We start from the raw sequence: 22,986 nt of genomic DNA on the forward strand, positions 1-22,986 counted from the left end.
AACTTTTCTAAGTGCAGACCAGGCATGAATATCAGCAGGGTTTTAGGAGAATGATTCCTTATGTTTGATTAATTGATGTTTTGTTGTATTTCAGAGCCTAAAGATTTCAGTTGCGCTTGCAAACCATCCAGTGTAAGTGAACATTATTGTAATATTTATTGTTATATTTCATGTTACTTTTATTTTTTTAATGGATAAATAGGACATCATTTGGTACTTACAGTATGAAACTAGCCTTCTGGTATACATTTGAACAACGAGAGGCTGTAATACCTGTCAGGTAAATGAATTAAGCTTGGTGGTAGGGCTTGTGATAATGTAATGTGTTGGTTTTGTAGTGGAATTCAAGTATTATTCATTCGGTTTGCTGCGGAGGGAGGAGTGGGAATAAAAATTGGAGTTTTGAGGGGTTTTTTTTTAATTTAAAAATGATGTTTTTATTTTGTTTAAATTAGCATAAGGAACAGTTTGAAGGGGAAGATCTCCACAACAGGATCCTCATGTAGATATATTTTTCTCCTGCCCCCAGATTTCACTGGGGTAAGGAATGATTTGGGTCTATATCATTTGCCTTAATGATATTCTTTGGCAATGAGTCCCAAAGATGAATTGTACATTGAAAGAAAATGTCCTGTGTCTGTCTGTTTTGAATATATTGACTTTCTTAATTTTCCATGCAGTCTTGTTCTTCTATGGTAATTTACGGTAGATTGGCCTTCTCTGTAGCGTGTATTATTTCTTGTACTGCTTTCTCTTATCCTCTTACTATTCTCCTCTCTAAAGGACATAATCTTTAATATTTTCAATCTCTCCTGCTATAAAATTTCTGATCATTTTAATTGCCATTTTCTCAAGCATATGTTTTTGACTTTATCACATATTTTGGTCACCTGATTTCAGAAAATACTGTACTGTCTATATTTTCCATTTCTTTCTTTCTTATTTTTTAAATACAAGCAATTCTCTTACTGGATTGACTCATAGATAGTTTGAGCTGGAAGATATTTTTCTTAAGTATTTATTTGCTACCTATTGAGAAACATCCTGGTGAATGTTTCAATCACTTCATACAGTTGCTGGAAAGAAAGATAGATCTCAGAATTTGCCACTAAGCTTTTCTGAGGTAAATGTATTCCATTCATTTCAGTGCACTGTTATGAAAAGCATTGTTAAAGAGCTCTGCACAGCATATTGCTTTTCTGCCTTACCAAAAGCTGATATGAAAGAAAAAAAATGACTTTCAACTATATCTGTCTTGATGCTGTTGAACCAAAAAAAAAATGCAATTGAGGATTTGTTTTCTTGCAGCCATCCCCCCCCCCGCTCCCCTCAAAAAAACAAAAGGTCATTGACTTCTCATGAATATCAGCAAAATAATTGCCCCACACCCAGCCTCATTGTCTGATGCATTTGACCTACTGTTTCCATGGAAACCTTGCTCTCTGGAGCATAAAGCATCACTCCCTCCCACAGATTCTTATTTGCAATCCCATAGAAGGTTTTAAACACATTTCTCTCCTAGACTTCACTCAGAAATAGCTCTAGAATGCAAAATTTGCCAAGAGTTCAGTAAATCCTAGCAAGTCACATGATGTTTGAATGTGGGAATATCTCAAATTTAAAATTTTGAGGTCCGAAAAGTACAGAGTACCTTCAACTCCTGTTAACTTCAGTGCACTCTCCTGCATTCACCACAGGATTAATGTGTAGAAGTTAAACCAATTAATAGAATATTGAGTAACAAATCTGATTGCTGAGGTGTAGCTGAATGACAACTGAGAGGATACAGCTAAGGTATTAGGACAATAAACAGACAGTGCCATCACTTGAAACAAAAACCTTGGCCCTGCTCGACTAGCTACAGAATTTGCAGGAAGGCATAAAATTCCAGCTCCCAATTTGTTTTCAGTCCTTCCGAGAAGCAAATTCCCATGTGGCATGGGTCCCCTTGAAAATTTTTAAAACATTTTTTGCAAATAGTAATTCAAGAGTATACTTGAATCTAAGCAGAGCAGAGACAATCTTCTAATTGCAGATGAAGCAATACAAACGTGAAAAGTTACCATGAGGAGTAGTTCCTCACAGAGAGTAAATCTAAGGCACCATCTGTGAGCTGGTCTGGTGATTTTTTTTTTCATGTCCCCCATAATTTGAAGTCTCACAGGGAGCCCAGTTCCCTCCATACTTTTAAGTGACTACGCTGTAAGTTACAAGCTGTGCAAAAATTGATCATTTTTCCTCCCAAGTCAGTGGCAGAGACTGGAACAGAACCTAAAACACCCAACTCCGACTTTCTCCACAGATTGCTCAGGATACACATTGTCACTTGTATTTGGCTTTTCTGTGTTTAAGAAAGAAGTTCTAACTGGAAACACACTCATGAAGATAATTTCATTTTAAATTAAGTTTTTCAACAATCCCAAAAATAGAAGGTGCACTTAAGTGCTTTGGGCATTTTATCTTGGTTTGTGTACACCTCTACCTCAATATAACGCTGTCCTCGGGAGCCAAAAAATCTACCATGTTGTAGGTGAAACCGCGTTATATCAAACTGCATTTGATCCACCAGAGCACGCAGCTGCCCCCACCTCCCCTCCCTGGGCATTGCTTTACCGTGTTATATCGAGTCACATTATATTGAGGCAGAGGTGTACTTGTACATCTGAAATGTGTTTCAAAATATTTCAGAGTCTGGTGTAAATGCCAGAAGTGGAGTTTTTGTCTAAGCTTTCCACAGAGATCTACTCCCCACTAATGCTATAATTCAAGCAGTCTATGCAATCTGCAATAAAGGAATTTGATAAGTGACAGTAGAGGTCAGGTTTAATGGCATTTGAAATAGGGAAAGAAATGTAAAACTTAAGTGAAGATTTGGTATCTTCTTTTTCATTGCTTCTACTCTAATCTCTTGTTCGCTAATCTTGCAACCCTGCAGCTTGTCGTCCCAGCTGATCAATGTGCATGAACATGTTGAAATTCTTTTGTTCTAAGAACTCTTTAACATAGCTTTTCCTTTCTGTGGAAATATCAGTTCTTTTAAGAATTCTTGTAGTAAAGTTCTTCCATATCTGGAAGCCTCCAGACTTTTCAACTTCTTACTTCTCTCCAGAAGATAAAGTGTAAATATTTAATAAGTAGCTGCTCGGTCTAGTTCTCATCTCCAGACTTTTTCCTCTTTACCAGAGTATATTACATTTAAACAGTGAAATGGGGAAAAAAAGTCTTCCACTTTTTCTCTTCTTAACCTTTAGATAAAGATATAGCTGGTCTTTCCTCAGATAATAGATTTTCTTTCTGCTAGATCATTGTAATTCACTTCCCAACACGACTCTTCTTGTCAGTAAGACCATTTCTAGTATGTATTTTGCAGAACCTTTGTTTTTGGACTTGGGCCCATCAAAGATGATTACTTCAGTCTTTGATTGCACTTTATCTTTTATGGATTATACATAATTTATCCTCATCCCTCCATAAATTTTCTGCACTAGAGGAATGAACAAGTAAAGAACAACAAAAATATGCATCCATACACTTTATCTAGGGCAAATTTTGTCTATATTTCCTTTTAAATTAAGACTTCAGATATGGACAGGGCATGCTTTTCTGACTATATTTATTTTTTACATAGCATTCGGGATGTACTAAGGCACTTTGTAAAGTTTAGTGCCTCCTTCTGCTCCTCTAATGTTATACCCAACTGAACACAGCCCCATGTTCTCTCTACCTGGTGGTGAATATACATTTAAGGTTTACATGTAAGCTACCCAACCTACACACTTCATATCAATGGCAAATCTTTTTAGATAGTGTCATATGGTGACATTTTTCAAAGAATGCAATTTCAGCATGCACTGATGTGCAACTGTACATGCAAATGAGTGGCTATATTTACAAGAAAGCATCTATTTTAGATCTGTTCCAATTGGGGGCCTGAGAAGACCACAAAGGATAGAAAAGATAGATAGGATCAGATCCTCATGGCGGGAGGCGTACCCCAAAGACCACAACTACAACTGTAGTGCCCCCTTCCTGGGCTCAGACAGCTAGAATGAATATTTATAAGAGAATGTGAGAAACCTTTATATTCAGTGGGGAGGGAGGAGGAGAGAAATTGTTCCTTAATAGCAGCCTCTGAAATAAATGGATCAGTTTAGGAAGTCTAATTGTGATTAAAGTATTGTTATAAAATGTGGATTTTGTAGTGAAAAATGTCAAAGCCATTAAGTAGAATGAGCTCAAAATCTGAATTTCCTGTGCCGCTCCTGTATACAGCACAATTTGAAATGAGAATAGAGAAAAGTGATTTCTCTTTCACATTTTGCAAGATTTACAGAGCTCTACCTGAATTTAAAATAACTAGAATGTACAGTCATCAAACCATAAGTTTTTCCATTTGGCTTTGCAGCTGAGGTGTGATGAACATAGATCTTTGGTATGTAAAAGTAGGGTCTAAACCTACTTCTAGCATCAGTGACTTCTTTAAAAGTAGTGCTTTTTTTAAATTGTTTTTCAGAGCTCAAAGTCCTACATGAATGGTACAAATAAATTTGGAGTCCATAAGCCAACCTTAAATCTTAAAGAAACTGACAAACTTCAGGTAAAATTAAATGTCTTAAGTTAAAATTGTATGTGAGATTTTCTAAGCTCAGATAGAATCTTTCAAATGAAAATGGCTTTATCCATGAATGTTTCAATCTGCTAAAGATCTTATAGAAAAATATAAATATAAAAATATTTCAACTTACTGTAAAACAGTGTTTTAGGGGAGATTTTTCAAAGACACAAAAGACAGCTGGGTGACTGACTGTCCTTTATGCATATGAAAATCTTCCCCTTAATTTATTCTGTACTGTAATGTCCCCTTAGTGTTGTTTTGCTTTCGGCTGGAGATTTACTGCTTCCTAAAAACAATGACATATTTAACAACTTCTGTGCCCTATTGTCCTCACCTACAAAACCAGTTGCATCATTTCTGTGGTACACTTTGAGTTCTTCAGAAATGAAAATTTTAATTTTAAAAGAAGGGGAAGAGTAGTGAGAGCAATGTGAGCAAAATTCACAGTAGTGATAGGGGGATGAGCATAAACCGATAGCCTGGATCAAAAACATCCCCAAATTTGGAAGACCTTTGGTCACAACTACAATGTTAGGATCTAATCTCTGCAATAATTGCATCCCTGAGTTTCATTTAGGAGAGCAAAGTAATGTGCTGTACACTACAAGACAAAAATAACCAAAACTTAGATACCTTTCACTCTGCATCCCTTTGTTTACTAAATATATTGTGAAGGCCAAGAACATAACAGGGTTCAAAAAAGAGCTAGACAAATTCATGGAGGATAGTAAAAGCAGAGACTAGGGACACTATCCCTGCCCATCCTGGCTAATAGCCATTGATGGACCTATCCTCCATGATGTCAAGTATCAGAGGGGTAGCCGTGTTAGTCTGGATCTGTAAAAGCAGCAAAGAGTCCTGTGGCACCTTATAGACTAACAGATATATTGGAGCATGATTTCGTGGGTGAAGGCCTGAGTTATGCCTGATAGGCAGAGTCTGTAATAAGGCTTGATGTTCAGCTGAACCACTCCAGGGGAACAAAATGGCTCCTGGAGCTCCCTGCAGGAGAGGAGTAATTTGTTACATCCTGTTACGGTGCCAAATAGACTCCATCACATAGCTAACAAGCTCTCCTGGTTTGTGTGGTGGAGAAACAGAGGCATGATTTCAAGTATCAGAGGGGTAGCCATGTTACTCTGTATTCACATAAACAACAAAGAGTCCGGTGGCACCTTAAAGACTAACATATTTATTTGGGCATAAGCTTTCATGAGTAAAGAACCCACTTCTTCAGATGCACTTCAAAGGCATGATTCTGCCTTCTCCACTTTTGTCTTGTTGCTGGCACTTGTTAGCAACACCTGCACTCCCCTGAGTGCAGGGACTTATGATTCTGGAGGTCCATTATGGGGGCCTCTCATGGGAGGCAGAGTCCATGCTCCCTCTCCCTTCTGTGCAGGCGTTGGCCACAGTTTAGCCCTCTGATTTTTGTGTGTGAAATGGTTAGTTATTTGTGTGCAAAATAGCTAACTTTTTTTGAGTGGTTGGACTTCAGCGTGGAGACTGAACACTTGGTTGGGAGGCACCTCTTTCCACCCTCGATGCTGAGAACTTCTATAGAGAAAAGGAATAGAGTTATTCTATCTCCCCATTGTACATACTTATTTACTGAACTTTGCTGGCCCTTTGTTTGAAACAATCCTTCTGAAAATGAGAATTGAGTGCGGTATTCATGATACTGGACAACGTAACATTTCATTTCTTTGGCGAAGTACAGCTCTGAATATCACCTGAAGACCATTTTTTAAAGGTTTTCTACAGGTGGTAGGTGGTTATTCAGTTGCTTGTTTGTCATATAGACTTTTTTTTTTTAATTAGTCTTCATCTAATTTTCTGTGGAGAGAAACATACAAAAAAAACTAGCCCTTGGTAAATACTGCCAAAAATTCTGAGATTACTCATTCTTAAACTGCTTCCACTGTGTTTGCTCCCGTCATGGCCAGTGAGTTTACTTGCAGGAATATTCATGGAAACAGAAAGGATTTTAATCTATTAGAAGTTATTGACAGGAGCAAACTTTACATTTGTAAATGAGTACTGGTATTCATACCAGAAAACAGATTCTGGATTTGTCCCTTCAGAGAAAAGAAATATCTTGTGACCAGAACAAAACAGAAATCTTCATTTCATTTCAAAATGTTGATGTGAATCTAACCACTTTTTTGTTTTCACGTCTTCCTGTGGTAAAAATTGAAATATGTTTCTTAGAATTGATTATTTTCTCCCCCCAAAATTCAGTTTCAATTGCAAAGTCATATTTTCAGACAGGAAAGCTTTCCACACACCATACTTCAACCAGTTCTCCTAGTCACCTATGTGTTCAATCAAAATTAACCAAACCATTCTGAACTAAGTATATTCACTGTCTACAGTGAACTGTTTGAGTACAACCTGCAGCCCAGATGTTACTTGCCAGTACTATGCTCTGAATAATTTTAAAATAATGACAAGAGTCTTGAATCTCATAAGCTGTTTTTGGACAATTCATAATCACAAAGAGCTGAAATTTGAAAATAAACTGTTGGCTGTAATTTGCTCTGCCAGCTCTAATCATAATTCTCAGTAATTGGCACTCTTGTTGTCAGTTTGTACAGAGAGGCTATAGACTGAATGGATAAAGAGACTTTATCCTGAGAGGTGTTCCATCTTGATCATGACAAATGGACACTGGCTGAGCTGCACTGGGGTGCTTGCTGTCAAATCTGTCAGAGTTAATATGTGTTTTCTTTGCTATCTGTGTTAATTGTTCATAATGTTGAGAAATAACCAGGGAAAAAATGCTCTCCGTTTGCCTCTGCTCTGTTTTTGAGACCTTGCCCTTTCCCCATCCAGTTGAGGGTAACTGTATCTAATTTTGCTCCTGTAATTGTGGGGTTGAATATATTTTTTACAATGGGTACACTATAGCTAAACTAAGATTATCATAGTTCTGCTTCTTGATACCCGTACAAACAGCAGATGTTCAGTGGTTTTAGAACTAGTCAATTCCTAGCATACTAGATTGGCAGCTCTTACTGATTCTTAGCTGACCACTCTAAACACTATAAAAAGAAAAATAATATTCAATATATGCAACAAATAAAAGCAGAATGTGTTTCTAGATACATTACCTGTCATGTCAGGTTGGCCTCTTAAAATTATACACTATTGAGCAATAATAAATCCTTCCTCAGAGCTCAGGAGTGTACCATATGTCTGTTCACGCTCACTGACAAAGCTGAAAAGTATTATCCCTGCCAAGCTCAAATTGCTTTTTCCTTATATAGGTCTAGCACTTAACTCCAAGATATTGATACATATCTCCAACTTGAATTGCTAAGAGAGGTGATATGTGTTGTGTATTGGTAACTTCCACTTCAGAATTATCATCTCTTTGCATTAGTAAGCTTAGAGTCACCTGTCTGAGAAATGAGCAGCATTTACTCAGATGATTTCAATCAGGCTATTGTGCTTACAGGTATCCTGCAGGGTTTAGTTTGCCCTTATTCAAGCAACGCTCCTGTGGAAGTCAATAGGAAGTTTTCCTGAATAATGACTGAAGGGATTTTGATCAATGTTTTTGTTTTGTGTTTGGGATTGATAGCTTGAATTGCAAATGGTAAACTACAGTATCGAGGGTATTTCAGTTATTTAAAGATCTAAAACTGAAATTGTCTACTGGTAATTTGTTGCCATTTTAAAATAAAACAAATGTGTAAATAGGATTATTTCAAAATCACTCAATAGAAAGTATCATTTTCAAATCTGTTCCATCATTTTTAAGCTGTAATATCTGTTCTCCATGTCAGTTTGTTTAATATTAATCAGACACTTTCCATCTACCGCACAAGTACAGGGCGAATAATGTACCAATTTACCTTTCCAAGCTTAGATTCAAATAAATGTGGTAGCATTAAGCTCTTGGCCAAAATTTAACATAGATGTGTGATAGTTAGAAGAAGGGTGAACGCACTTTAAAATCCTCTTGCAGCTAAAAAGAGAAGCATTGCTAGCTCATCTTAAAGGGTGACAGTGCCACAGAGTGCAGGTGAAATACTGGGTTGCTACAACTACTGAACCTATCATTTTTACAAGCTGGCAAAATAGTTTCAGTGGACCTTGACAGCTTTGTATCCAGAATTTCTGTCATCACGCATAGGAGTGAGTGGTGAATCTTGGATTTAGGTTTGAACTTCCCCAAGATTCACGAGGGGAGCACATGAGAGGTTTTGGTTCAATTAAATATGTGGATAATTGGCTTCACACACTTAGGCATGGATTCGAGTCCCTACTCATATTGAATAGTAATTTAACGCGACAGAGGTGCCAAGTCAGACACTTCCAAGGGAGGATGATCGAATTATGGTCCCTTCCCCACTGCCTGCTCCTGAAGGGACCCCAGGTTTCCCTCAGCCAGGGAGTGTCCACCTCCCTTACCACATGGTGCATGAGCCAGTTTGAGTTGTCGGTGGGCTCCCCTGCACTCTACTGTACAGGTCACCACATCACTCCTCCAAAATTTCAGTGGCGTGGTAGCCCTGTGCTCCAGGTTGCAACACCATTCACTGAAACTTGGCCTGGCCACCCCTTCATGTGTACAGAGGGGAGGCCAGGTCAAACTTTATTAGCAATGCAGCTACACAGCTGAGGTGTTGGTCCAGACCTCTCTGACAGCAGCGGTATTTGTTTAGTATGGGACAGCTGCTTAAAGATGATTGGGCCATGGCCCCCCTGCTCTGTCGGCTATGGAACTTTGGGCAAAAAGCATGGGGTGGCGGGGGAGGATTTGCTCTCTCTTCCCCCCAACCCCTGCAATTGATGCCATTGCTGTTGAAGCCAGGTGGAGTAAGGTACTGCTCAGTGTAAAACAGCAGAATCTAGCCCTTCAATAATATTGATCTAATTCAGAGGTGTCACTGCTTGAATGAGTAAGACTGAAAACTAGAGGTGAGGAACAAAACAAACTCATGAGTCTTTTAAAACTAAGCATATGCTATACATACCTGAACAGTACAAATGATCCCTGCTTAAACTGATGAATGTGAAGATACAAGGGACATAAATTCTGAAAAATCATCTTAATATTTATATAGAAGCCAGGTTATGTCAGTGATATCTTCAGTATGTTAACCAAGAAGTGTTTTCAACTCCAACCAGTGAGACCACATTTGAATGGTGGATGGGGAGAAGCCATTGAAAAGTAGAAGAAATAAGTCAATTTCCAATAGCTCGGTTCCGTTCAGGGCATGCTATGATGTGTAGTGGTTTTGAAATTTGAAATCTGCTCACAATACAGATACTGTAGTGCTTTGACTCCAGAAGTAAATGCATGCAGCCCTAAACAATCGTGCTTTTTTCACTAATGATTTTGGAATCAGTGAATCACTTTCTGTAGTACAAAAAGTAAAGTCATAAGACGTGAATGACTTGGTTGTTTACTACATACATCTTAATGTATTTACTTTTCTTTTTGTGGTGGTGGGAAACTGTATGTAGGATCCAGCGATGCAGTGTTTGCTTCCTGACAGAGAGAACTGCATGGTGCCGCTGAACCATAACATGGCAGTCAATGGGGAAGGTGGAACTAGAATGTCAGCTATAAGCTTCATAGGTGCTTTGCAAATACCTGTGAGTACGTGGATTAGTCTTATCCGCTCTACGTTGACTTGGCTTTTGTCCTACAGGATTCTGATTTTTATACAGTTTAAATGGAGAAGTGGACAAAGTTGGTTTTCCCATCTCAAAACTGGTATTCTATTCAGTCTGGTTGAGTTTTGACTGGATGTCGGGAATCAGGGGGTATATAGTATAAGACAAAGTGGGTGTCCTATTCAGAAGAAGAGAGGATACAGAAAAAGGGAACATTTGGCTCAAATAAGCCAACTGAATACATTAATAAATCACATATTAGAATTTACAAACATCCAAAAAGCTAGTGAGTGCAAGTTTAAACCTGCTCTTGGAGTTTTAAGCTGTATAGGTAGCACTCACACATTTCAGAACCCAAGAGTTTGATGACATTATTAACATAATGGGACAATATTTATGGATGCGGGGAGAGAAATAAAGGGATCAGAGAGGCAACCTTGAATTGTCATGGGTGAAGGGGGAGTAGCTGAAATACCTACAGCCTCTTCTGCGGTGGCCACAGAACTGTCCTTTCATAGCACCTCTTCTTATGCTTCTTGAAACCTCAGGTAACTGACTAGTTCCAGTTAGAGCTGGTTGGAATTTTCTAATTTGGGGATTTTTTTTAATGGAAAAATGTAGTTTTTTACAAAATTACTGATTTTTCCTGAAATTTTTCACAATGGAAAATTGGAAAAAAAAATTGTTGGGGTAGAGTTGACCTGAATCAAAATATTTCTGTTTATTGAACAGAATCAGAATGTGTTGAGTCACTTCAATTTTAATCTGCAACCACCTGAGCTACCCTGGTACTTCACTGAAGTTGTAATTCAGGTCTTCCTCATTCTACTCTCTGGGTCAGGCTTCTCAGCTAAACTACATCTCTCATGATGCTCTTCGGTCTCTCTTCTGGCTGAATTGCCATAGTGTATCATAGAAGATGTAGTTTTTGCTGGGGAACCTGGCTCATAGAGGAGAATGGGGACATGAGGCATCTGAACTACAATTCCTATGAGGCACTGGCAGCTCAGGCAGATGCAGTTCAATGTCAAACTAAAACAAAATGTTTCCAAATAAAAATTTTTTGGAACTTTTCATTCCCTGAAAAATATAGCAATTTTGACTTTTCATCCTGTTTTGAGGCAAAAAAACAATGTTGAAATATCAGCATTTCCTGCAGGACAAAAGTTCTGATTTCTGACAAGCTTTAGTTCCAGTGGTTCTGCAGTTCTGTGATATCCTTAAGTGGGATGAACTCTTCATTCAGTATGAGCAAGCTGAACTTCAGTACATGTGCTTTTTTTGTCAGATGTGTTTTGGTTTTGCTTTTTGGTGAGTGGATTTGAAGTGGAAGTTTGAAGTTGAGCTATATGAATTTGGTGTATAATATAAAATTCTATAGCCCATTACCCCTCTGTTGTATGTGTATTTGTCCTTATATTTGGAGTAGTTGTACTGATGTATATCAGGGGTCAGCAACCTCTGGAACGCATCTCGCCAGGGTAAGCACCCTGGCGGGCCGGGCCAGTTTGTTTACCTGCCGCATCAGCAGGTTCGGCCGATCGCGGCTCCCACTGGGGGCTGCGGGAAGTGGTGTGGGCGAGGGATGCGCTGGCCGCGGCTTCCCACCGCCCCCATGTGGCCTGGAGCGGTGAACTGCGGCCAGTGGGAGCCGCGATCGGCCGAACCTGCCGATGCGGCCGGTAAACAAACTGGTCCAGCCCACCAGGATGCTTACCCTGGTGAGCCATGTGCCAGAGGTACATTATGAAATATTAATAGTATTATATCTGTTAAAGAAAAGCACTTGATTACACCAGGGCTTCACTGCATTAATTGGCTGTCTATGTTGTTTAAGTGTTAAATTGAAAAATTAATTCAGCAATTGTTAAAATGTGATGGAAACTCCTACCTAGTCTCCTAGCTACATCTTCCATAGAGTTAGTGGACCATGCTCTACCCTGGTGTAAGCAGACTATAACGCCACAGAAGTCAATACAGTTGTACTTGCTTACAGTAGGATTTAATTTGGACCAGTGTCACAAATGGCATCACTTCTTCAGGTAAATGACTTCCATCAGTAGTAGGTTCATAAATTATAATTGTCATTTTCAAAAGCTCCTAATTTGAAAGCACATTTCATGGCTTATGTAGAGGAGCATCTTAGAATTCAAACTTTCAGGCTGCTGGATAAAAGGGGAGGGGGGGGTTGTGTTTGAATTCAGGGTAATAGTTCTGCTCAAGGAAACACAAATGAAATCCAGCTGGAACTGATATTGGGCTGGTGGGAATGTAGGAAAGAGTTCCTGGCACTATATGCTATCCTCCTGTACCCTTAGAGCAGGGGTAGGCAACCTATGGCACAGGTGCCGAAGGTGGCACGCGAGCTGGTTTTCAGTGGCACTCACATGGCCTGGGTCCTGGTCACCAGTCCGGGGGAGCTCTGCATTTTAATTTAATTTTAAATGAAGCTTCTTAAACATTTTAAAAGCCTTATTTATTTTACATACAACAATAGTTTAGTTATATGATATAGACTTATAGAAAGACACCTACTAAAACCATTAAAATGTATTACTGGCACGTGAAACCTTAAATCAGAGTGAATAAATGAAGACTCGGCACAGCACTTCTGAAAGGTTGCCAACCCCTGCCTTAGAGTCTACCCAGTCTTACCCATTTTCCTACCCAGATTCTACCCATTCTGTCCAGCAACAGCAAGGTGATATATATCTAAAATATCCTCTTCTGCCTTCTCCTCGAGTCTTTCCCCTTCACTTCTCTTGTCACTTGCTGGTTGGGAATGAATAACACTTTAAATACAGCAAGGAGTGGGTGGCGGAGGGAGGGAGGGTGTTGGGGTGGGGGGGGAATGAGAAAGCATGAATGTGGTGGTGGTGGTGGTGGTGGTGGTGGTGGGGCAAATCTCCAGCAATCTATATTGACACTTGCAGGAGTAGCATAACAGCAAGGACTTAAAACTGTGTAAAACCCCAAACTGCTGCCAGAAGATGGCAAATGGTGGGGGAAGGATTGACAGGAACAGGTTTATGTGGCAGTCGAATACACGTCAGCTATGTTTTAATAATAACTTAGCTGAGAATTCTGTGTAAGGTTAAGGCGATAGGGTAAAAGAATACTGAGACTTATATGTTAAATAAACACCCACTTTTACTGTGCTAAGTCCTAACTAGGCACCTCTTTGAGACCATGTACCATATAGGCTGTGTGGAATTTTTTGAAGAAATACCATTGGTGAAATCCTGGAGCAATTTAAGTTGGTGGGAAAACACCCCCAGGTCGCAACAGTGTGCACCCAGATCAGTTCTATAAAAGGGAAGATACATGTAACATGACAGAAAATCGCTGTCAATCTCTGAAGTGGTTATAAGCTCTAGTTGTCCTTATTAGTATTCTGGTTTTGGTTAGCTCAGTACAGTTACATGAAGAGAGAAAGATATACAAGTAGAATACTGCAATCTGCTTTGATCACAAGCTTCATGCTTTCAGAACAGGAAGACTCAAGGGAGAAATTCCTGAGACAGAAAGGCTTAAGATGCCATTTGGAGATTGCTTGCATGGTGTGGTTTAACAAAAGCAAAGAAACAACAATAATGCATGTCTAGGTACTAACCTTGTTCTTCTTTTTTCTTTTCTCTCCTTAGGGAGTCATAGAATTCTCTCTCTGTTTGTTGTTTGCTAAACTAGTCAGTTATACTTTCCTTTTCTGGCTTCCACTCTATATCACAAACGTAGGTAAGTATATGTGGGAGGAAAACAAGTGTTTCGTTAGATAGTGTCATGACCTAAGATGAGCCTAGTCATGTGAAAATAAACGTTACTGCTTTTGTTTTAAGCTATGGTTGCCCTAGTAGAGTTGAAAGACTGCTGTTTATTATATATATCATTGATACGTACAGAGAATTAAGAGATAGCAACCACAAAAATAAGAATCTGATTTCTCTCTGAAAATTGCAAGTCTTTGTGATGTCTTTGGCTCTTGAGAACCCACCAAAAATATTTAATTGCATAAACCCTATAATAATCATATATTTATAATGGTGCCTTATATCCTGACCAATCCCAAAGATCTTAATAAGCTGCACAAAGGAATGACTTTATTACTATTATTTGTTTATTTTATTAGATCATCACTATCACTGTGCTGTGTGCGATACAGAACATAGAGGAAGGCATGCTGCCCCAAGAAGTTCATATTCTTTGGGCTGTCCTCTGGCTTTTAAATCCACAGCCTCATGACCAGAAGAGACAAGCAGGCAGAATGCCTGTAGGGAAGTGTGTGCAGTAGGGACACTCACTACATCCTTTGGCAGGCCACAGTATGCCCTCCTAGTAACCAGTACTTTTGTGGTAATAGGTTTGATGAAGGGAGAAGATTAGCTAATAAGTTTTTTTTTTAATGTTTAAAAACAATATAATTAGTTTTACTATATCACCATTAGAGGCGTTGGGCATCTAACTCCCTTAGGTGCTTTTGAATGTCCCACCCTACGTTGCAGTAGCACTCAAATGCCCCGCGGTGCTAGGCACTGTGCAAACACATGCAAAGACATGGTCTTTGTTGCGTATAGTTTATAATCCAGTTGCAGGGGTGTCCCTTTGCTTGCTGGGGAGTTCAAGGAGTCATTCTGCCTCTCTGTGTTCCTGGGCTTTGCTCTGTTCCTTACTCCAGGCTCCGTTTAACCAACACAATCTAGCCAGCCAGTGATACTGGTCATGTAAGTAAGGGCTTCGGGATTAGGCTCCCTGTGTGGCCTTAATTTGTACCAAGCATGTTTCTGAAACAAAGCAGTATTACTCCATGGTACTTGTTGTTTGTGTGGTGCTCTGATTATTTTTAAGACTGTTGCTAATGAACCAGAAAATTCTTGTATACACACAAGTTCTACCACTTTATCTCAAGTGGTATGAGCCCTTCTAGCATGGACAGAGTTATATCAGTATACAATTATTTATACCAGTAAAGCTTATTCTTGTAAATAAGTCATTCTGGTGTAAGGCACCTTTATACCAGTATAACTGCACCCACACTAAGTTGTACTGGTTGTAACTAGATGAGTAAAAAAAAAATCACACCACTAGCTAACATAATTATTCTGGGGCAAAAGCTGTCTGTGGACCAGGCTTTACATCTGAATAAAATGAAGAAATTTCTTGTAGTTTTGAAGTGAGAGGCTATTCTAATCAGATTTATTCTGCTTTTACTGTTAGAACATCTTGATGCGAAAAGAGCTGGGGATCTTTCCACATTGTTCGATGTGGGTGGAATCTTTGGTAAGTTAACACACTATTATTAATCAGACCTAGATTAGGAAATCTGTAGCACACATAGCTGTTCTGTTTTATTCTTTTACTAAGAAATTGGAGTTTGATCTTGGATCCACCGGAAAATGGCAAAATTGGCATCAGGGGGAACAGGATGGGGCCCTTACAGCCAAATCCTATGCCGTGTGACCAGCCTTAGTAGCAGATTTAGGGGAATAAATCCATAGCCCCTTATAAAAGCAGATCCAGACTAACACGGCTTTTACAGATCCAGACTAACATGGCTACCCCTCTGATACGTAGCCCCTTATGTGACCCTGGTGCAAGAAAGATTGGAGGATCCTAGTGTCATAGAAACTTCTGTCTCGGTCCCTTTACCCCTCTCTTCTCCTCTGTCACCACACCCCTGACTCAGAAAGGTATCCTGTCCTCACCCTTGCATAGCAGAACTACACCAATTTTGGAGTTCCTCTGCCCAATATGCCACAGAAGGGGTCTCCAGGGTAGTGATTGGGGTAAGCTGGAGGAGATTTCACTGGATCCAGAGTTATGTAGATCTAATGGCCCCAGTACACTGAGTAAGTGACAGAAAGGGGTTGCAGCCACTGCTCCAGCCTGGCCCTGAATTTCGCCTGCACTACTCCTCTCCACTCAGGCTCTGTGCAGGAGAAGTGAATTTCACACCATGCAATTTAAAGCAATCATAGGTAGGTATATCTCCGTGTTAGAGACTATACCAGTGTGGCTGCATGGCTTAGTTATGGTGGCATAAGCCCATAGTGTAGAGGGACCCTACATTGACAGAAGGAGTTTTTCCATCACTTTAAGAGCTCCACCTCCCGAAACAACAGTAGCTATGATAATACTTAATCCTGCCATGAGGGCAGGGGACTAGACTAGATGACCTCTCGATGTTCCTTCCAGGCCTAAGATCTATTATTCTATGATTCTATGTCAACTGAAGCATTCTTCCATTGACATAACTGTGTCAACACTGTGGGTTATGTTGACATAGCTATGTCAGTCGGATGTGGGCTCGCTTATAATCTTGACCAGAATAGCTATGTTGACCTCTTTTAGGTGTAGACCAAGCCTAGTTAGCACCCGGAAGAACAGAGATTTTATTCAGCAGTCTAAACACAAATCTCACTCCACTGCAAATCCAAGCCACCAACATAGCTCCTCGCAGAGCTTGATGGGGACCCAGTTGTGTCAGTGCGATATATATAGCTGGGTATTTTGCTGTGAGGGCTACCCTTTGAAAAGAGAGAGGCGGAATGGGGGCAGTAGAGTATAGAAGAATTGGGAGAACAAAAGTGCACTTGAAAAATTATTGCAAAAGGGCTATAATAACTGGGTCAAATGGAATAGGAAAGAGCACTTCAAAAGTATTTATCTGTAATTTGGGGGTTATTTCTCCTGTCATCCACATGCTTACCAGAATATCAATCCGTGGGTCTTTTCTCTCCCTGATGCAGGCTCCTGTTTTCTGGGTTTAACTCATTGATGAAAAATTGATTTATTATTATTGTTTCATTTTGCACCCAGGAACCCTAGTCATGAATTTAGAACTAGACGCTGGACAAGGCACTGGACAAACAAAGAACAAAAAGGAGGCTCTTTTCCTAGAGAGCTTACAATCTAGGTATAGGACAAGATGCAACAAGAGGAGACAGGGCAGCATGAGGAGACAAGATGGTAGGGTAGCCAAAGGATGTATCCAGTATTAAACTGAAAGCAGACACAGGGTGGCTTCTGGTACACCCTACCAAGTGATCTGTGGCTCAGTAAATATGAGCGGTATACCTCTGGATCTTACACTTGAATTTGGATGGGACACAGGGTTTATGATGATGGCTCTTGTCATGGTCAGGCTGTAACATCCTACATGTTGAGGCTAGGATTATTCTTCCTCCAGAGGAGATGGAGGCCTTAATTCATTGGTTCAACCCCAGAAGCTGATTTGACGCAGTTGGGTTCCAAAACACCAGGTGGAAAATACTGGTGAGCCACTCTACTAATGACACAGTGTAGCCATTCCCTATATGTGCCCTCCAATTACATCATCCTGGCTGTACAGATGACCTCAGAAGGAGCCAGTGAAGCAGACTACAGTGTCCGTCGTGGTTTGTCCAGCTCAGTCTAATCATTTGTGGCATAGGTGGTGATGATAAAAGCTACTAACAAACTAGATTTTCAGTCCTATGCTCTGTGAGTGTTTACAATAGAAGTGTGCCTTTACAACAATTACACTGGAAATATATGTACAATTATAGTGCATAAAATGCTCATGAAATAACCTTTTTGTTCTTTAATGTGTCTCTTTTTCAGGTGGCATTTTGGCAGGCATGATATCAGATAGATTGGAAAAAAGGGCTTCCACCTGTGGAATGATGTTACTACTAGCAGCACCTGCTGTAAGAGCTACTCTCCTTATTTTAGTTGTGCCCTTTTGTGCAAGGTTCTGTGAGTATTTCCATTAGAGATTCTGTTCTCAGAAGTCTCTGACCATTCACCGCAGGTTGAAAGTTGCTCTGAAAAGTCTCAGCACAAGAGCCAACACAGGTTTGGGCTGGTTTTAATAAATGAAATACGCCATTCTTTGGCACGTCATATGCTACAGGACTGTTTGAGAAATTGTCACATTCAGCTGGCTTTGACAGCACTCACTTGAAATAATAATTTTCCCTCTAATACTCGCACCTTCTTGTCAACTGCTGGGAATGGGCCACATCCACCCTAATTGAATTGGCCTCATTAGCACTGACACCCCACCCCCACCCCAACTTGTTAAGGCAACTTCCATCTTTTCATGTACTGTATTTTCCACTCCATGCATCCGATAAAGTGGGTTATATCCCACGAAAGCTTATGCCCAAATAAATGTGTTAGTCTCTAAGGTGCCACAAGGATTCTTCACTGTTTTTACTGATACAGACTAACACGGCCACCACTCTGAATCCTTTTACTCAGTTATTCAATTCTGAATCAGAATTTGGCAAGTGATTTGTCTTTTTGATTTCAAACAACCACCAAATAATCAAAATTGCTGAGCTGTTAATGTTAGGAATCTGGCTGCCACATATGTGCAGTGTGATTTTTATAGTGTGTTTCTACAATGCGTACGCTGATCTTGCCAGAATCAGTAGAACTCTGTGCTATGCTTAATGTGAAAGTGACAGGTTAAAAAATTATGGTCATATTAATTAGCTATCTCTATGAGACCCCTATGAGACAGGGAGCCATGTGGGGAAATTGACGGTGATTTCCATGCCATGGGACTCCAGCACCAAAAATAACAAATAATTTTTCATCACAAAGACAACTAGTATTTTTCATGTCGTGACATTAAGGTGGGGTGTGTGTGTGTGTGTGTGTGTGTGTGTGTGTGTGTGTGTGAGAGAACCTACAAATCTGTGAAGAGCAGGGGCCTTAACTGCCTCTCACTCAACTTCAGTGGGAATTTATGCTGGTGAAAGCATGAGATCAGAATCAAACCTTATTCTTCTGTTTTTACTACTTAAATGTTTACCCATTTATATCTATTACAGCTATACATGTTCTCTGCAATCAGTAAAATGGGCCTAGAAGCTACCGTAGGTGAGAACTTAAATTACATTCTGCCTGCTTTTAACTGCACTTGGTTTTCTTTTACTTCTGTTCCATTCACACTGATTTTTGGGGGGAAAAAGTCTAGAAACTAATTGTCTGCTTTTCAGAGGTGTTGAACGCCTGTGGCTCCCATTGACATCAGTTGGATTTCTGCTTAGCCTCTTTAGAGGCCATGAACCACCCGGAGAGAAAGGGCAGAGGACAGCATTTCAATAGCACAGTAATTTCATTTTGGGCCATAGGAAAAATAATTGCATTAGAGCTGGTCAAAACATAGAAAACCTCTTCCACAAAAATATTGGAAAATTCAAAGCCCTTTTTATTTCAGAGCTTTTAAAAAGAAATGAGATATTTCCTCTATTCAATGTATTTCATAAAAAAAAATGAAAAACTTTTTGGTTTAAATGTTTTATTTTTGCTTTTTGAGTTTTCTCTTCTCCCCTCACTCCATCCCCATTTTTACCCACTTCACTGCTGGTAAAGGGGAGGGAGAAAAACTGAGAGACAAACACAAACACAAAACTAAGACATTTTCACCAAAAAAATGCCAATTTTGAAAAAAGGACACTTTTGAAGGAGGGTTGAGGGGGAACACTTTGTTTGACCATTTTTGACCAGCTCTGAATTGCATCTAACCAGATTGTACCGCAAGAGGGGCAGTCTGACAGAGTAGGCTGAGGGGGAGGAGGTCTCTGTCTTGCAGAGTTTCTCCCCAGCCATTCTGTTGGAAATGGATGTTCTCTAGGGCCTGCCCCCAAAGCTGAAAGAGCCTCACATGCATGTGCTGCATGAAAGCCTGTATTTGCCCCCCAGAGCTTCCCATCAAATTCCCTGGCAGTGCAGCTGAACTGGAGTCACACTCCCAGGACCTTCCATTGCTTTGCTGTCCCTGCAATTTCCCCCCACCTCCTTAAATGGGGGTTCCCTTCCACTTAAGGACCTCTGCTAGAAAGCTAACGCCTCCTCCAAGCTGTGTCACTACTTCTGGGGACTCTCTATGGGACTTGAAGGAGGACAATGCCCTAGGAAGGGGAGGATGGTTGTCCCTTCCACTCAGGAGGGTGAGAATCATGCACAGAGTGGTTGGAAGTGTGATCTGGGCCATTGTTTGACTTACAGAAAGGCAGATTCAAAGTAGGAGTAGAGTTCATTCCTCTCAGCCACAAACACTGGTGAATCTTGAGAGCCTTTGTGGGGGGAGGGAGATAAGGAAATCCAAATACAATAAAATACTCTTGAATTAATGGGAACAGTTTGATCTCCTTTTGAAAGTGGAAAGGAACATAATTAACTTAAAAATCACACTTCTCTCTGCAAATGCTGTATCTATTATTGTTATAGGTAACCACTATAGCATCTTAGAAGAAAACAATTTTTTTAAAAGTCTTGTCCAGTTTTAGTGTATACATTTGTGTGTTGTACAGCCACTTTCACCATTTTCCCTGTTTGCTCGAGTCTTTCAACAGGGGGAGAAAAACACTAGGGGAAAACAGGAAATGTATATATAAAACCACCAAAATTATCCTGGGAACTCGGTAGCCAGGAGAGTTCTGGAAACTATTTGCAATTCTATTTTAAATGAACAATATCTTCATGAGTTTGCATTTTTAGGGGTCAGGATTGAGTGGATTGGGGACTGAAGCGTGCTGATTGTGTGTAAATAATTATTAGGAATTACGTGGTCAAATATTTCTGTAAGGAAGCTCAAATAGAGGCATGTAATTGTAAGGAGAATGTGCCTCTGAGCTGACCCAGTGCCTCAAAATGTACACTGTCGGATAACTGTGTTTAAGGGTGTTGGGAGTCCTACTCTCTGGCTCATTGCAGACTAGATTCATTGTTACAAGGATACATCTCTGGCTGCCATAAGCATGACTGAGTTGAGATGGGACAGAGGGAATTTAATCAAGAAAAACTGATAGAACAGCATGGATCAGAAAAAATGTTCTTGTCTCTCTGAAGCTATGATAAGGGGCTTTTTTTTTTCTTCTTTTTTTTTTGTATGATCACAAAATGAGTTGAGGTGGGGAGTGTGAACCATGAATAACCAGTGAATAACACTGGTTTCTGTACCTGAAACTGAGAGTGCTTGATTCCCTCTTCTAAGTATCAAAGATGATTAAAGAGTCTCTCATAAACTTAAAGGGATGCTGACCTTTTGTTTGGTGTGATAGACCCAGGCCAGTTGGGAACAGCACGGTAGCAGAAAGGAGATATACTGGCCACTGGATAAGCAGTTTTCTGTTCCCTGAGTGACTGCTCCAGGCTAATGAGAACACCTGACTCAGATTAACCTGCTAAGAGTCAGGTGAGGCAGTTAAGCACCTGACTCTAATTAAGGCCCCTTTGCTGCTATAAAAGGTCTCACTCCAGTCAGGCTAGAGGGAGCTAGAGAAGAAAAAGTGTGTGTGGGGAACTGGGAGCAAGAGATGTGTAAGAAACTAAGAGTGAGTAGGCATACTGCTGGAGGACTGAGAAGTACAAGCATTATCAGACATTAGGAGGAAGGTCTGGGGGTGAGGATAAAAAAGGTGTTGGGAGGAGGCCATGGGGAAGTAGCCCAGGGAGTTGTAGTTGTCATGCAACTGTACCAGGAGGCACTCTAGGCAGCTGCAGTCCACAGGGCACTGGGCTGGAACCTGGAGTAGAGGATGGGCCCAGGTTTCCCCCAAACCTCCCAACTCCTGATCAAACACAGGAGGAATTAACCTGGACTGTGGCTTCTACCAGAGGGGAAGGTCTCTGGGCTGTTTCTTGACCCACAAGGTGAATCTCTGAGGCGAGCAAATCCTCCAATAACCACAGGACCCACCAACATAGAGGAGAAACTTTGTCACATTAGATTATTTGTGGCCTCCTACCAAATCCAAAAAGAGAGGAGTTGAAATGTGAAGGCAGTGCTGGTGGTGAGGTTTTGTATGTATGGCACAAGCATCCAAAGGCCCTGTTGAGCTTTGGAGCCCCATTATGGAAGGCCCTGTACAAACAAAGGACTCTTCTCCGCCCAGAAGGGTTTACAGTCTAAAAGGCATAAGCAGCTGAAGAGTTGGGGATGGACACATCATGTTCTCCACTGTGCAGGAAGCAAACGCCCCCTTTGTGCTTAAATATGTCCATTGCTACTGAGATGACTTTTTATCCTTGCTTTCCCTGGTAGCCTTGTTAGCCATTTTGAAGCAAAATTGTACTTCCCATGAATATACTCTTGTAGTTATGTTGCATTTATTGAAGATGTGTAGTATGTTGAATGATCAAGGTCTAGATCATCACATGGGATAGTGATTATAAATAACATCAATTCTGGAAACTTTGTGTTTACTTTTCCTCATCGAACTTCCAACAGTTATGCTGCTTATCAGTGGAGCCCTGGTGAATGGCCCTTATGCTCTGATCACAACTGCGGTCTCTGCTGACTTGGTGAGTTTGGCTGTCTGTTTTACATTTAGCAGACAGCCCTGCTCATTTGTCCTCATTTTGGGGGGGAAGCCTGGGAGTTTCTGTGATGAGTAGTAAATGTGGGTAAAGCATTGAGGGCTCAATTCAGATGATGTGTGTGTTGCACTTCTATGTACAAGGTAAAGAGTAACGAGAAGGATGGGGAGCATTGAAGAACTCAACCCTGCATTAATACTGATGAGTGGCTTCCAAATTACTCCTGCCTTGTAAGAAGAGAGATCAAAGAGTGGATCTCTTCATGGGTATGCTGAGGATCACATATAAGGCCATGTCTCCTTAGATGTGCCATTTGCCACCCACATCCTGCATTTTTTTTAACCTGCACCTTTGAGATTAAGGGATCAGGTGTGCAATTGGCTGGAGACTTGTCTCTATTAGGTATGGAGGGCACTGCCTGGTGCTTGCCC

General features: G+C 40.4%; 1 protein-coding gene and 1 long non-coding RNA gene across 5 annotated transcripts in view; one reads left to right on the forward strand and one right to left on the reverse strand.

The window, feature by feature from the left end:
- SLC37A1 (solute carrier family 37 member 1) overlaps window positions 1-22,986 on the forward strand; it is a 54,190-nt gene that overhangs the window by 22,299 nt on the left and 8,905 nt on the right. For all 4 annotated transcript variants that reach the window (XM_050936592.1, XM_050936594.1, XM_050936593.1 and 1 more), the window contains 8 exons: window positions 95-132; window positions 4,514-4,597; window positions 10,094-10,225; window positions 13,891-13,981; window positions 15,458-15,520; window positions 17,843-17,928; window positions 19,063-19,111; window positions 22,467-22,540. In XM_050936592.1, the coding sequence (XP_050792549.1) occupies window positions 95-132; window positions 4,514-4,597; window positions 10,094-10,225; window positions 13,891-13,981; window positions 15,458-15,520; window positions 17,843-17,928; window positions 19,063-19,111; window positions 22,467-22,540 (617 nt within the window). The remainder of the gene's footprint in view (window positions 1-94; window positions 133-4,513; window positions 4,598-10,093; window positions 10,226-13,890; window positions 13,982-15,457; window positions 15,521-17,842; window positions 17,929-19,062; window positions 19,112-22,466; window positions 22,541-22,986) is intronic.
- LOC127043054 (uncharacterized) lies at window positions 5,788-13,948 on the reverse strand. The gene is made up of 2 exons (XR_007772116.1): window positions 13,860-13,948; window positions 5,788-6,172 (listed from the first exon to the last, which is right to left on the reverse strand). It is a non-coding gene; the product is annotated as an uncharacterized LOC127043054 (long non-coding RNA).

Source organism: Gopherus flavomarginatus, chromosome 1 (assembly GCF_025201925.1).
Source record: "Gopherus flavomarginatus isolate rGopFla2 chromosome 1, rGopFla2.mat.asm, whole genome shotgun sequence".
Taxonomy (NCBI): Eukaryota; Metazoa; Chordata; order Testudines; family Testudinidae; genus Gopherus; species Gopherus flavomarginatus.